The sequence below is a fragment of the Cricetulus griseus genome, chromosome 5 (assembly GCF_003668045.3).
Source record: "Cricetulus griseus strain 17A/GY chromosome 5, alternate assembly CriGri-PICRH-1.0, whole genome shotgun sequence".
NCBI lineage: Eukaryota > Metazoa > Chordata > Mammalia > Rodentia > Cricetidae > Cricetulus > Cricetulus griseus.
In genome coordinates, this window is record NC_048598.1 from 36,322,846 (window position 1) to 36,338,332 (window position 15,487).

Consider the following 15,487-nt stretch of genomic DNA (forward strand, 5'->3'; position numbering starts at 1 on the left):
AATATAATTAAGAGCTAGCCAGAGATCAGAATGTTGTGAAAGGAGAGATGTCTCCTGTGGTGTGAAGATAGGACCAAAGACGCTGATCCTACGACAAGAGTCTTGGACAGCTGCTACCCTTTAGTAGGCAGGGATGTGATTTTTACAAAACAGAGTGGAATCAAGCAGCTGTGCAACACTGGTGGTTTCTGACAGATACTGCAGTCGTCTGTGGTTATGGCAGGGGCCAAGCGCACTGAATGACTTGACCCCACATGCTGATGGTTTCTCAGCTTTCCCAAATCCCTTCCCAGGAGACACCCACGGCAGGCCAGTTAGGTGCATGTTTGTGCAGGCGGTGGGTCAGCTGCTTTCCCTGAAAGTCATCCTTTTTTCTCATTCAGGGTCACTCAAAGGTGACAAGTTTATGCTCCTTGAAGGGTGAACCTGCTGTTGCGGTGGCTGCCAAAAGCACAGCCTGAAAGAAACAATGATTTGAACCTGGCTTGTGGACTGCTGCCTCTAGACTCCCTGGCACCACTCAGTTTGGAGAAGAACAACAACAACAAAAAAAGTAGCAGGTAGCATTCAAGTCTAGAATTGAGATGAATTTAGAGTGTCCAGCTGTATCCTTTTAAAAGGATCAAGCCAGTATCCAGGAAGCCCTTTGAGGATAATAAATTATTTACTTTTTCCAAAGCAGGTAGGAATAGGAAGTCTTCAATTGTGCTCATAGAGATTGGCTTTTGAGATAGCCAGACCTTTCTGAGTAGGACATAGCTGTTTGTGCTAAACAGTGTACACCGCAATTGATCTCTGTTTTCACCTGGGTCATTAGTGCACAGTTCTGATTATGCCCAAGATCCCCTGAGTACACCAATTATACTTTGCTGAAGTCTGCAATAACAAAGTTGGACCCTGTGGTTAAATGAAAATCCAAAATCATCTTGGGCTGAGAAGGAGGCATGCTGAAATGCTAATATTTGCCTTTGTAAGATTATACTGTTGATAATCTCTTTCACCATGCAACTCTCTTTGCTTGCTAGACAAACGAATCAAACCCTTGATATGACTCAAACTGGACTCCCAGCTATTTCCTGTACATAAAATCAAATAAATACTTATCAAGTCCATATTCTGTTCCAGATACCGTGTTATGTGTCCTAAATACACAGAAGTACTTCAAAGTAATTAATTATTATGCTTCAACTTAATTGGAAAATGCCTAATGGTTACCTACTATATGTCAAGAAGTCTAGATGTGATTGTGAATACAGAAGACAAGGCTTTGGTTTCATGGAACTTAAGAAACTGCTGAGAGAAAAGACATGTGAAGTAATTGTGGGGGTGGGGGGGAAGGCAGACATAAGATGCAGGAAAGGGAGGTCTGGCCTCAAAGGAGAGATGTTTCCCTGAGATGAGAAGTTTCAGGAAGCAGGCACACAATGAAGGTGGAGATGATGCTGTGGCATAGGGAGGAGTCTGAGGGGCAGAGCCACAGTCACAGAGTGACAGCGATGTACACTGTGCAGACAGCATTCTTGATTCAAAACCTGACTTGTCATTTTTCTCATACTTGAGGCAAGCCACTCAATTCTATGCCTCCATTTCCTTGTTTGTTTGTTTTTTTTTTTGTTTTGCTTTGTTTTGTTTTGAGACGGTTTCAGATGGCCCAGGCTGGCCTTGCTATATGGTAGAGGATGAACTTGCTATGTGGAAGCAAATGACCTTGAACTCCGGATCCTCCGTGTCCACCTGGAGTGCTAAGATTACAGGCGTGCACCACCTCACCCAGCTATTCTCCATCTATAAAGTGGCAGTACTAAGCCAGCTATTGTTTCTAGTAAATGAGTTGCTCTGTGCCCAGGACATAGTAAGCATCGTAAAAATGCTAGTTCTTTAAACAAGACAGTGCAAGTATATTGAGTTACCCGAAGTCTAGAGTGTAGTGCACAGGACACACAGAATAAGAAGTGAGGTTAGGGAAGCTGGTAGAGCTTGGCTTATGAGAAGCCAGCCTAGAGGGTGGTCATGTAAAACACGTGAAGGATTTTATTGATCTGTGCAGCAACAGGAAGTCATTGACAAGGTTTAAGCAGCCAGTGACACAATGTGATTTGTAATAGGCCAAGGGGGATAGATAGACTAGTGGGTAGATTGCAGATACTAAAACAGAGAACTAACTACATTTGGCTAAGGATTGAAACTGTGAATGAAGAAGGAAGAGTCTGGCAGCCAGAATATCTCTATGTCCAAATAATGGAGGGAAACAGGACAGCTGTGGATAGATATGAGTTAATAGATTTGGGGAACTCTTCTTTCTCTTTCTTGTGCTTTTCAGAGGTAGGCAAGCTCCTAGTCCACCTGCTGGGGTGAGCTGAGCAATGTTGGTGGTAGTGGTATGAGAGGCCACAAGTGAAAGCCAAGCTATAGATAATGGATGAGAGGCTTTACTAGGGAAATTGAGGCCAGATGGAAAACTGGTGAAGCTGTTGGTGTTTAAGTTTTAGTGGCACTGTATTGCCTTAGGTCTGAGATCTTCTCAACAGCTCTCACAACTGCTGGGTATAGAGTAGTCAGAAATATCTGAGAGTTCATATCAGATAACAACATCACTGACACTGCAGTGTTGTGATATTTATCAAAGGTTTACTGGAGAGATGGCTCAGCGGTTAAGACACTGACTGCTCTGCTAGAGGACCCAGGTTCAATTCCCAGCACACACATGGTGGCCTACAACTGACTGTAACTCCAAGATTTGACACCCTCACACAGGCATACATACATGAAAAACACCAATGTAAATAAGATAAAAATAAATAAACTTTTTTCTTTTGAGACAGGGTTTCTCTGTATTGCTTTGGAGGTTGTCCTGAAACTCGCTCTGTAGACCAGGCTGGCCTCGAACTCACAGAGATCCTAAAAAAAACCTTTTTAAAAAGGTTTACTCCATACTCAGTGCTGTTTTAAGACCCTCACAGACACTATCTCATTTAATTAGATGCAGGCAGGTCTTTCATGTGTTGCTGTATGAGAGCAGGTAGGTAAGGAGTTAGATATAAGGTAACCAAGGAAAGCTCCAGCTGCATCTTGGTAGTTGCATCTCCTGGTGGCTGGAATGTCCCCCCTTGTAGTTAAACAACTTTGAAACTGCAGTTAGGTTCTTCCTATTAGATCAGAAATTAAGCACCAGGGCACTTTCTCAATTGGCACCAATGCATTTTTGTTGTTTGTTTGTTTGGTTTTGGTTTTTTGAGACAAGGTTTCTCTGTGAGGCCATGGCTCTTCTGGAACTCACTTTGTAAACCAGGCTGGCCTTAAACTCAGAGATCCACCTGCCTCTGCCTCCTGAGCTCTGGGATTAAAGGCATGCGCCACCACTGCCTGGTTTGGCATACATACATACTGAAAAGGGTTCAAATCCTCAAAAGACCCTGGCTCCATTATAATATCATTTGCATTGTGATTTTTGGTGCAACTGCATTCCTGCTTCCTTTTGGGCTTTGCAAGGGGATTATGGGAAAAATCACCCTAAATGAGAGATCTGGTCCTCCAAAATTTAAGAGGGGGAAAAGGGTCACCTGATCCATATGAAATACACTACTCACCTCATAAATATTCAAAAAACTTAACAATCTACTACACAGGAGAGACATGGTGGCACATGACTTTAATCTCAGCACTCAGGAGACAGAGTGGACTTCTGAGTTTAAGGCCAGCCTGGTTTACATAGCAAGTTCTAGGGCAGTCAGAGCGACGTAGTAGGACCCTATCTCAAAAACAGCAATACCACCAACAACAAAAATCTGCAATTCAGAACCTAAAGCACCATTACATTCCCCCAGTGCTCCACCTCTTTGGGTAGTCCACACCAATTTTTCTCTGTAGTTCATACTTTAAATTTTTTTATTTTATTATTTTTAATTATGTGTATGTGTGTGGGTATATGCACACAAGTGCCAGTGCCTACAGATGTCAGAATCATCTAGTTCCTGGGAGCTAGAGTTACAGGTAGTTGTGAACTTACATCTGGATGTGGGAATCAAACTTGAGTCCTCTGCAAGAGCAGTATGTGCTTTTATCCTCACTCTTAACTGATGAGCCATCTCTCCAGCCCTGCTTTACCTTGCTTTGCTTTGCTTAAAAAAAATGTGCCATGACTTGGATGGCTTACAACAATAGCAGGTTATGGTTTCTCAGTTTTGGATACCAGACATCTAAAAGCAAAGTGCAACAGTGATGCTCCCTCTGAGGAGGCAGAGGAGACTTCTTAGCTTCTAGTGGTGGCTGATGATCTTTGGTGTCCCTCGCCAAAGGAGATGTTAGCATCTCCTTGTTATCACTGCAATCTCTTGTACTGTCTTGAGCCATCTCTGACAGATATAGATGGTCTACTCGGTCCATTCTGAACTCCCACATAATTACCTTGTTATCTCCACAGTTTACAGCCCCACCCTCTTTGTAGATGGCAAAGTAGTGTTCTATCCCATATTGAACTTCTGTCCACATTTCTGCAGGTCCCACTCCTTAAGCTCAGTGGGGCTAGACCAATCAGAACAATGATGCTGTTTAAGGCTCACTCATCCTTCCTGCTTATACTGACCTAGAACCAGAGTCCTTGAAACAACCCTTCAAGTCTCATCTTTCTTTTCCCCTGGTCTGATGATAGTTATTGGCATCAGATGGCACAAATAAAACTTCTGCTATTCCCAAACACGCCCAGAAGTCAACTGTAATTGAGGCCGTGTCACATAAGAGTCTAACTCTTGGGGTCATTTAAAAGAAGTGTGAGCATGATCTTTTCTGAAGAGCTCATTTTTTTTTTTTGAGACAGACACTGTGTAGCCCTGGCTGTCCTGGAACTCTCTGTAGACCAGGGTAGCCTCAAACTCACAGAGATCCACCTGTCTATTTCTCCAAGTGCTGTGATTGAAGGTGTGCACAACTACACCCAGCTGAGTTCTAGTCTTTCAAATAAAGGGCAGCCCCTCTACTTATTGAACAGCACAGGAAATATGGTATGGAAAAAGAATGAAGAACTTTTGTCTAAGCAATCTTTCACAGGAGTCACACAAAGTAAGAGATTGGTTTTTTTGACCCTATTAACTCAGAATAGCACACAAAGAGACAAACAGATGTTACCACTCCATGACATGCTGTTTTCAACATTTTCTGTGGGGGAACATGTTTTCAACATTTCGACGCTTCTAGTCAATAATGATCTTAGGTCTAATTACCATGTCTTACACATACACACATAGTTCTGAATCAGGGGTGTGAATGGATCAGGAAGGAGAAGCAGGAAACACAGGATAGGATTGAGACATTTGATGCTATGCATTCAGCTGAGTTTGTGAGAAGTACGTACATCAGGAATCCAAAGCAGTGAGGCTGGTTACATTGTTTCTTTTCAAAGGTCAGTTAATTCTAAACAGGATATTATTAACTTGGTTATTGGTTGGGTGAGAGTTTGATTAGTAAAAGCAAGCTACAAGTAACATTTTGCAGAAAAATCATTCCCAATAGGAGTCCTAGAGTGAACAGCAGTTATGTTCTTACGCTACAACTATGCATTCCTCTGATACTTGGATTTTTGTTTTGTTTTGGTTTGGTGTTTTGTTTTGTTTTTTCTTTGATTTTTTGAGACAGGGTTTCTCTGTATTGTTTTGGAGCCTGTCTTGGAACTCACTCTGTAGACCAGGCTGGCCTCGAACTCATAGAGATCCACCCATCTCTGCCTCCCGAGTGCTGGGATTAACGGCGTGTGCCACCAACGCCCAGCCCTCTGATACAGGTTTGAACTAATTTCACTAAAAATGTAACTGTAGCATAATGTTTTGTTGTGGGACAATCTTTTTGTACACTGTGAAGATGTGTCTCTGCCAAGGCACCTTCTGGTTGGTTTACTAAAGAGCTGAACGTTCAATAGCTAGGCAGAAGAGGATAGGCAGGACTTACCAGAGAGACAGAAACTCTGGGAAGAAGACAGGCAATGTTTCACCAGCCAGAAACAGAGGAAATGGGATTCTTAGTACTGAGCAGAGGTAAAGAGCCATGTTGCAGAACACAGATTAATATAAATAAGTTAATTTAAGTTATAAGAGCTAGTTGGGAACAAGCCTAAGCTAAGGCCAAGCTTTCATAATTAATAAGAAGTTTCTGTGTTTGGTAGCTGGTGGTCCAAAGAAAATCCACTGCAAGGCTTCTCATTGATAACTGTTAGGTTATCAGGTCTGATCCTGAAGAGGGAAAAAGAATGTCTCTCCTTTAGAAAGGCTTTTCCCATGCACCTCATATTCAGTTTTAACACTTCTGCTGCCACGCCTCCAAATCCACTGACTGAAATGTGTGATACCACTCCACAACCCTTTCAGCCAATCACAGTCGCTCACTCTAGGATAACACAACCATGCCCATCAATATTTAGCAAGAGTGTTTTGATTTATTCTTTTCCTGAGTACCCCTGTTATTAAAGTAATTATACATGTTCATACCTAGTCCCCTCTATGACATTTTTCACCACAATATGGCTTTGTTCCTATCTGCCTCTAAGATGTGATACTGTTCCTTCCACCCAGATATCAATCTATAGTTATTCAATCTATGTATAAACATTTATTGAGTGTTCTATGTGTGCACTGTATTAGCAGAAAACACATGGAATTAGCGCGCCACCCACTACCTCAAACTTATTCCTTCTGCAGTACTTCCCAGCCCCATACTTCTAGTTACTCTGCAAAAGACCCTGGAGTCTTCCTTGACACTTCTCTTTGACTCACATTTACTACATCAACAAGTCTTACCTGCTTTGACTTTAAAATATATTTCTTGCCTTGTCTCATCACCTTTGCTGTTTGCTTCCTGATCTGCCTTGGAGAGAGTGTGTTTTATAATCTCTTCAGTAGTGTGTTTATGGTCTCTCTGTGTTGGGGTTGACTTGTAACCTCTCAAAAGGGTATGTTGAAGTGATCTTAGGGCCTTCGCTAGTACAATCAAGTTAAGATGAGCTCATAGTGGCTTCGAATAGGTTCTAATGTAACAAGACCAGTATTTTTAGAAGAAGAAAAAGCAGAAGAGGGGGAGAATGGTGTGTGAAGCATTCCATTCTCAGACCCACAAAGGCAGAACCGCGTGATGAAGGAGGCAGCGAGGGACTGGTGCCATAACAAGCCAAGAAGACCAACACTTTTAATAACAAAAGCTCAGGGAGAGTACACCCCAGATTTTCCACCTGTGTCTTACTGGTACTTTGGATTTTTTACTCCTAGAATTGGGAGATAAATTTCTGTTAAGCGCTCACCTTACTTCTTCCTCTTTTTCTTGGAGACTTGTTTTTCACACAACAGAAACTGATATACCTTATCTGATGGATGGTATCCAAAAGATAGACATTTCCCCAGAAAGCTCATCATGGAAGCATAGTGTGATTCCAGAAGTCTTCTGCCAGAGGCCCACAGTAGCTTAAAGCAGGTCTCAAGTAGGTGCATGTACAACAACATTCATAGTAGCAATATTCACTATAGTCAAAACATAGAAACAGCTTGGGCGTGCATCAGGAGACAGCTAGGTCAAAGTGCATGCAATGGAATATGATTCAGCCTTGAAAAAGAATGAATTTTTTTTCTTTTTTTCTTTCTTTTTTTTTTTTTGGTTTTTCGAGACAGGATATCTCTGTGGCTTTGGAGGTTGTCCTGGAACTAGCTCTTGTAGACCAGGCTGGCCTCGAACTCACAGAGATTCACCTGCCTCTGCCTCCCGAGTGCTGGCATTAAAGGCGTGCGACACCGACGCCCGGCAAGAATGAAATTCTGATGTATGCTACAACATGGATAAACTGTGGAAAGAACGTGCTAAGTGAAAGAAACCAAACACGGCTGGAAACTAGAAAAAAATTCATAAAGTCAGAAAGTCCAACAGAAATTCCGAGGGGCTGGGGAAGGAAGGACAGTTATTGTTTAATAGAGACAGGTTTCAGTTTGAGACAAAGAAAAGTTCTAGAAATTGATAGTGCTGATGGCTGTGCAACACTATAAACATACTTGATGTTATTATTGGTGTATACTTATGAATAAAATGCTAAACTTTATGTACTGCTGTTTTTAAATACATTGATGAATAATGATGTTGTTACGACATATAAAGTCCATCCCCCCATCCAAAAAAGGCAAACATGTAAAAGGCCCCAAAGGCCTCTATTCATTCCTCTTTAGATTTGCCAATGCAGCCGCCTCCTCCCTGTCTGGCATTCCCACTTTCCCTGGGACTCTCTTGCTGTTCTCCAAGCACTGTGCACATCAGTCTCAGAGCCTTGTCCTTTGCAGGTTCCTCAGCTCTGAAAACCATTTGCACCTCCCACTGCTACTTCCAACCTCAAAGCAGTTCTCATAGCAGTTTACATAGCTCTCACTCTTCCTTCACACTTCTTACTCAAACTGGCCTTATCAGGAAGGCCTTGCCTCACCACCCTATATAAAATTATATGGTGTTCTTTCTTTCCCCACCCTATTTTCTTTTCTTCCATACATGTGTATCCCCAGGTAACCTGCTAAATACTGCTCTGTTTGGTTTCTGTATCTCAAGTTCCAGCAAGCTCCCCCAAATAAGGGACTTTCAGCCACTGCCCTATCCACAGTGCCCTGAAGAGTGCCTGGTGGCTAATACGTGCTTAATGAGGATTTGGTGAGTGAATATTGAATAAAAGTAAATACCATACATGTGTGTTCACACGCACGTGCACAAGTGCTTGTGCTGCTGATTAAAACCAGGGGCCTATGTATGCTGAGCAGGCACTTTATCATGGAGCTGGGCCCTGGTCCAGCAATGTTCTTTTATAACTTGCAAAAGACACCATCAGCAAGGAAACTCAAGTGGCTGGGAAGATGGCTCAGGTTGTGAAAGGCCTGCCATGCAAGCATGAGGACCTGGGTTTGAATCTCCGGCACCGGTTTAAAAGCTAGGCCCTGTACCTTGTGTCTGTAACCCCAATGCTGGGGTGGGTAGAAGAAGGTAGTTGCTCAAGGATTAGGCAACTTAGCCAAAGGAATGAGCTCCAGGTTCAGTGAGAGACTCTGTTTCGGAGCATAAGGTGAGGAGCAATAGAGGAAGACAAGTGACGTCAACCTCTAGCCTAAAGAGGCACACAGCACAAGTGCAAACAGACATGCATATATACCGCAAAGACATATAGACACAGGCACCTCCCACCCCCAGCAAGGTGTACTTCATTTCATCTGTGTTAAAAATAGGTGTATTTCCAGAAATCACACCATTGGCTGACCACCTTGAAAATCTGTTTGAAATTCATAGTGCTGTTTTTTATTTCTTAAATTATTTTTTGAGATTTATTTACCTGTTTTCTTTTCAAGACAGGGTTTCCACGTATTTCCCTGGCTGTCCTGGAACTTGCTCTGTAGATCAGGCTGGCCTCAAACTCACAGAGCTCTGTTTCTGCTTCCTGAGTCCTGGGATTAAAGGCCTGTACCACCACAGCCCGGCTGAGATTTATTTATTTTTATTTTATGTGTGTGGGTGTTTGGCCTACATGTATGTCTGTATAACACATTCATGCAGTACCCAAAGATGGTGTTGGATCCTTTGGGACTCGTTATAGAAGGTTGTGAGGTGCCATGTGGAAGACTAGGTCCTCTGGAAAACCAGACAGTTCTCTTAACCATCTCTCTAGCATCAATGTGCTTCTCTCATCTTGAGCATCTCTCTAGTATCAATGTGCTTTCACTTCAGAGGAAGAAGAAGGGAAGTTAATGCCCAGGTGCTATCCGTTTGAATATCTTCAGATTGGGCAAACTTTCGAGATGTGCAGTCTTTCCAGGAAAATATTCAAATTATAAGAAACATTTTGCATTATTTATGCCATTTTAAAGGAGTTGCAGATATCTAAAGCCCATCTATGGAGCCTCTACAGAGTCTGTAAATTGACCGTGTTTTAAAACTGCACTGGGCTCTGCATGAGTGTGAATCTGAGATGTACCTTGGGCCCTGCATGAGTGTGAATCTGGAATGTACTTTGAACACGCTCTTAACTCTCATGATACCATAGCTTGTTCAGCTTAAGGTGTACCTTAAGGTTTGTTTTCTTGGCAGGTCAGTTCTTCTGTCTTTATGAGCGACAGTCTTGTTTTCTTCAAGTAACAGTTTGGCTTTATATTTATCACACATAATTCTAAGGTTTAAAACAGTTACTTTGTGGTAAGTATAATTGTTCCCAAACATAGAATTATGTGTGATAAATATAAAGCGTTCAGAGTTAGTTCTTAGCAATTTCTAAATAAATTGCTGGGTATACTATTAAATCCTCACTCCTGGTCACTCCACAACATGTATGCACAACAGGTACACAGAATAAATACAATGTAGGACCAAGAGAAACAAAATGCTCTGCATTACACAGCCTTCATGTTAGCAAAGCTGTTCCCCCCCAAGCTATTAATGACTTCTTTTTACATATAACTTTAAAAGATGATATTTATTTGGAGACAGTGTTTTTCTGTAGTCCTGGCCATCCTAGAACTTGCTCTGTAGATCAAGCTGGCCTTGAGCTCAGAGATTCACCTGCCTCCTGAATGCTGAGATTAAAGGGAAGCAATTAACCCCTTGAATTAAAAGTGTGTGCCACTGCTTGGCTATTTATTTTTATTTTATGTGCATTGGTGTTTTGCCTGCATGCTTATCTGTGTGAGGGTGTTGGATTCTCTGAAACTGGTGTTACAGACTGGTGTGAGCTGTCATGTGGGTGCTGTGGATTGAACGTGGGTCCTATGGAAGAGCAGCCAGTGCTCTTAACTGCTGAGCCATCTCTCCAACCCCTATTAATGATTTTTCAACTTGCTGAACCCAAGAGCTTAGAAGTTGGACAGCTCAACTTCTCTATGTCATTTGGCTTATTGATCGGTGCTTCCTTTATGAAACTTTCATCTTTTTACATCTTTCTTGACATTACTCACTCCTAATTATCTTGGTGCCCACTCTGGCTACATCTCAGCCTCCTTTCTGGACCTCTTCTTCATCAGCCTGAAACAGGGATGCTCCCTTGGCCTCTTTTCCCTTCCAGTCTATGCTTTATCTCTGGGAAGTCTTGCTGGACCTAATTATTATTTAAACCGGAATCACTCCCCAGTCTTCAGACTCAACTTGTTTCTAAAGCTCTAGATCCATACACTCAATCGGAGACTTCCAAATACTTAACACATCCAGAGATAGCCCCAGACCCACTCTCTACTTGCATTCCTTATCTCAGTGTATGGAAACACCATCTCCTCTGTCATTAGATTCATATGCCACATCTGGCTTGAACTGTTGTGTCTACAGACACATAATGCAATGCTCAAAGGTACTCTGGAGCAGGGGTACCCCTGGGTGGCAGGGGTTCAAATGCAGGTCTACCACTTACTAGGTGGGCGATCGCCTGTAAGACGCTTACCTCCTCTGCTTTACTCAGCTCCCAAGTGAGGATAATGATAGGAACTACCTCTTACAGGTTCCTGTGAGGATTAGGTTGGCATTTGCAAAGCTATCAGGCCAGTGCCAGTACATAGTAAGTGCTTGCAGGTACACTGGTCTAGACTTTGTCCCCACTCTGAGGGGACACTCTGAGGGACTTTGTCCCTCACTCTGCTGACAGGTTTTGAGAGGTTACTAGTCATGGTTACTAGTCAGGGCCCATCTTCATACTAAGTGATGTCAGTGCAGAATCTCATTTAACCTACAAAGTAATTTGCTATGGAGGTATTCTAATTGTCTTTAGAGAAATGTGGAAAGTAGGCCTTTGAAGGCTAATATACCTTGCTCAAGGCTATATAGCTTATAAATACAAGAGTTAGGAATTTATTTCAGGTCTATTCTGAGAGTCAGTGTTGAGAACATTTATATGCTACTTGCCCAGACCCAAGTTAGGCATTTAATAAAAATTCTTCAGACTCCATGTTGGTGTTGTGATCAATTTCTGTCTTAGAGTTTTTATTGCTGTTAAGAGACACCGTGACCACAGCAACTCTTAAAAAGAAAACATTTAATTGATGTGGCGACTTACAGTTCAGAAGTTCAGTCCATTATCATCATGGCAGGAACATGGCAGCACGAAGGCAGCCATGGGGCTGGAGAAGTAGCTGAGAATCCTACATCTCCCTGTTGAAGGCAACAGGAAGTCGTCTAAGACACTGGGCAGAATCCTAAGCATAGGAAACCTCAAAGTCTGCCCCCACAGTAACATATTTCCTCCCACAAGGCCATTCCCCCTCCAACAAAGCCACATCTCCTAACAGTGCCACTCCCTATGAGATTATGAGGTCCAATTACATTCAAACTACCACAATTTCTTTACAATCTTGTTCCAACTTAACTTCATTTCCTGAGATTTCAGGTGGTCTGACCTGTCTTGCCTTTCTGTCTCCATCTCTTCTCCCTTCTCTTCATTCTTCCTTTCTCTCTTCCTTCTTTCCTTCTCTGCTTTCTTTTTTTTTTTTTCAATGCCCAAGTGCCAGGCACTTCGCTCAATCTTAGAAGACAAGAAAAATGAGCAATTAATCCTCAAGGAGCTCATGGTTTGATTAAATATTAACAGCAATACAGTGTGAATGGAGCACAACTGGATCAGGGAAGAGAGGGACCAGGCAGGCAGTTTCAGCTTCCTGGAGGATATTTGGGTCAGATAACATCGGGTCTCTCTTTAGCAATCCTGGCATCTTGCTTTATGCCCTTGAGGTCTTTGAGGTGTCCCTTTTCACTTGTCATATCATTGTCTGCGACTGGATTTCAAAATCATCTCCATGACACTATCTTTTTTCTTTTCCCTCAACTAGATATTTGTTTCCTTATCAAACCTTATTCACAGCATAGAACACAATTTGTAGGCTATTAGTCTGTCTGTCCATCATTTTGACTAGACTGTGGTTTCCTTCAAGGAAAAGGCAGTTTTAGGTAGTTTTGAACTGTCCTTCATTCCCAAAGGGCACGACTGGAATATTACAATGCTCAGCAGAGTTTTGCTCAATAGAGATTATGTTCACAAAGGGAAGTCATAAGTAGAGGCCCCTTCTGGCTCACAGCAAAACCAATCACAATATCTTCAAAACACTCAGCTTTACACTCTACAGAGAGTAAGTGTTCAGTAAACACCATTGAAATAGTTGTTGAAACATTTGTAATAGTGCTAGGAAGGGAGACATTTCTGATGGGTATGATGGTGTGTGCATTTAATCCCAGCACTCTGGTGGCAGAGGTAGGGGAGGATTTCGGTTGAGCTAGAGGGCAGCCTGGTCTACATAGAGAATTCCAGGCCAGACAGGGCTACATAATGAGACCCTGTCTCTTTTTTTTTTCTTATCTACTTGTGTGGATAAATGAAGACTTTGTGTCTGGCTGGACAGCTGGGCTTTGAGTAAGCCTGGAAAAAAAAAAAAACAACAACTAAGAATTATTGGTTTTAGAGCTAGTACTAAGGATTTTTTCCTCAACTGGGCCACAGTTCCTGAATCTTATATACAGTTAAGACATGGAGAAGACTGTGCTGAGGGAGCACTGTACCCAGTGTATATGTTCCCTGTTGCCTGTGTTTTTCTCCTGACACTATACTGTTTTAGAAGTGGGGGGGCAGAGGTGTACTAGACTGAAGATGAGTCTTCTATCTCCTCCTTTCCTTCTCTTTGGCCTTGAATTATCCTTTCTTTTAAGAAACAATCTATTCTTATTATTTTAGTTATGTATATGTTTGGATACACACATATGAGTGCAAGTGCCCTCGGGTGCCACAATACCTCTGGAGCTGGAGTTACATGTGGTTACGATCTACTTGACTTGACGGGGGACGGGTGCTGGGAATCAAATTCAGGTCTGTTCTTAATTGCTGAGCCATCTCTTTAGGCCCTTGATTAACTCTTCACTAGAAGTTGAGGCTTTTGTACAAACGTTTGCTAAAAAGACTTAGGCTTTTTTTTTTTTCCCACTAAGCCTCATGCTCCCATCTATCTCCTGAAGAAACATTTATAGAACCCTATTGGCAGGAATTAAATGGAAGGGAAGAAAAAAATATATGGTGTGTGTGTGTGTGTGTGTGTGTGTGTGTGTGTGTGTGTGTGTTGGGAAGGGAACAACAGAGATCTACATAGTCTTGGGTACAATACATCCCAGCAAACCTTTGAATCTCATCAAATTAAAGGACAAAGTACATATAAAGGGTTTAGAACAGTGCTTGGTATAGGGACAAGGACAGACATGCTCAAAAAATGCCAGCTACCGTGTTATCCAGGGCTCCTCCACCCAGGGTGGGACCTGGGCTTTTGCCTCAAATAAGTCCTCCTGGGCAGTCACTCTCACTGTGGTATTTTGTTCTGTGAGTGGTATCTTCCCAGAGATTCAGCCTGGATACAGGACTGTCTCACCAGAGGGTGGATGACAATAGGATTCTTGTTCCTCCCAGCGTTGTTTTCCCTCTCAGCCCTTGTCCCCAGACCCAGTTAGCTGGATCACAAATTAGTTTCTGTCCTGGTTTGTATCCAGGTGTTTTGGCCTTTCTGATAACTCCAGGACTAACTAGACAATTACATTGAAAGACAGAAACAGCACATGTTTTTTGGCACTGACATTTTAAATTGAATTCAACAAGCATTTATTGAGCACCTAGAGCGTGCAAATACAGTTCCTTTAAATACATTTGGCTCTTAACTGTTTTGATTTGGATTAGTGCTGATTCATCTTTAAGGGTTTTATGAAGAGTCAATATTAAAATGGGAAAAATATTTGCACAGTTCTCTGCAAATAGAAGCGTCTTGTGTGGATTATTGCTGCTCCAGTACTTTGAAATAACAACAGCTCTGCTTCCCAGGCAGGCTGTAGAAAGCAGCTGTAGGAAGACAAGAGACAGGCGGAAGAGGTCAGGGGAGGTGCCTTCACCACGTCCGGCCCAAAGGGGCGGAGCATGGAGGAAAGCCCCCCGAGTCCCCGCCCCGCACTCCGCCCCCTCCGTGCGAGCGGCGTAGGCGGTTACCATGGCGATGACGTCTAGTGGGCGGAGCGGGGCGGGGCTATGAAGAGGAGGAGGAAGATGGCGGGAGGGCGGCACTGAGGAGACCTCGGCGGCGGCGGAGGAGGAGAGAAGCGCAGCTCCGCGCAGCGCCGGGGCCCATGTGGGGAGGAGTCGGAGACGCTGTTGCCGCCGCCGCCTGTAGCTGCCGGAGCCTGGTGGGAGTGAGGGGGACACGGCAGGATGAAGTTCGCCGAGCACCTCTCCGCGCACATCACTCCCGAGTGGAGGAAGCAGTACATCCAGTATGAGGTACCCGCGGCGGCCGGGGTTGGGGCGGGCTCGGAGGGGCTGCCATCTCCCCAGCCGCGACCTCCGCCGCCGCCTAGAGCTCCCCGGCCGGGGCGGGCGGACTTTGACCCACCGCCGCGGGGAGCCACTGCGGCATCCCCGGCGCTTCTGGCCCCCGGCTGCCAGGCCGTCCTTCCCCTCCCCCGCAGCCCTCTGCCGCCGGGGTAACGGATATGCAGGCGG

The 15,487-nt window shown here is 43.5% G+C and overlaps 1 protein-coding gene across 1 annotated transcript in view; it reads left to right on the top strand.

The window, feature by feature from the left end:
* Window positions 1-15,196: 15,196 nt before the first annotated feature.
* The window catches only part of Xpr1 (xenotropic and polytropic retrovirus receptor 1), a 142,580-nt gene continuing 142,289 nt past the window's right edge, over window positions 15,197-15,487 (top strand). The window contains 1 exon segment of the mRNA NM_001244085.1: window positions 15,197-15,265. Coding sequence (NP_001231014.1) covers window positions 15,197-15,265 — 69 coding nt within the window.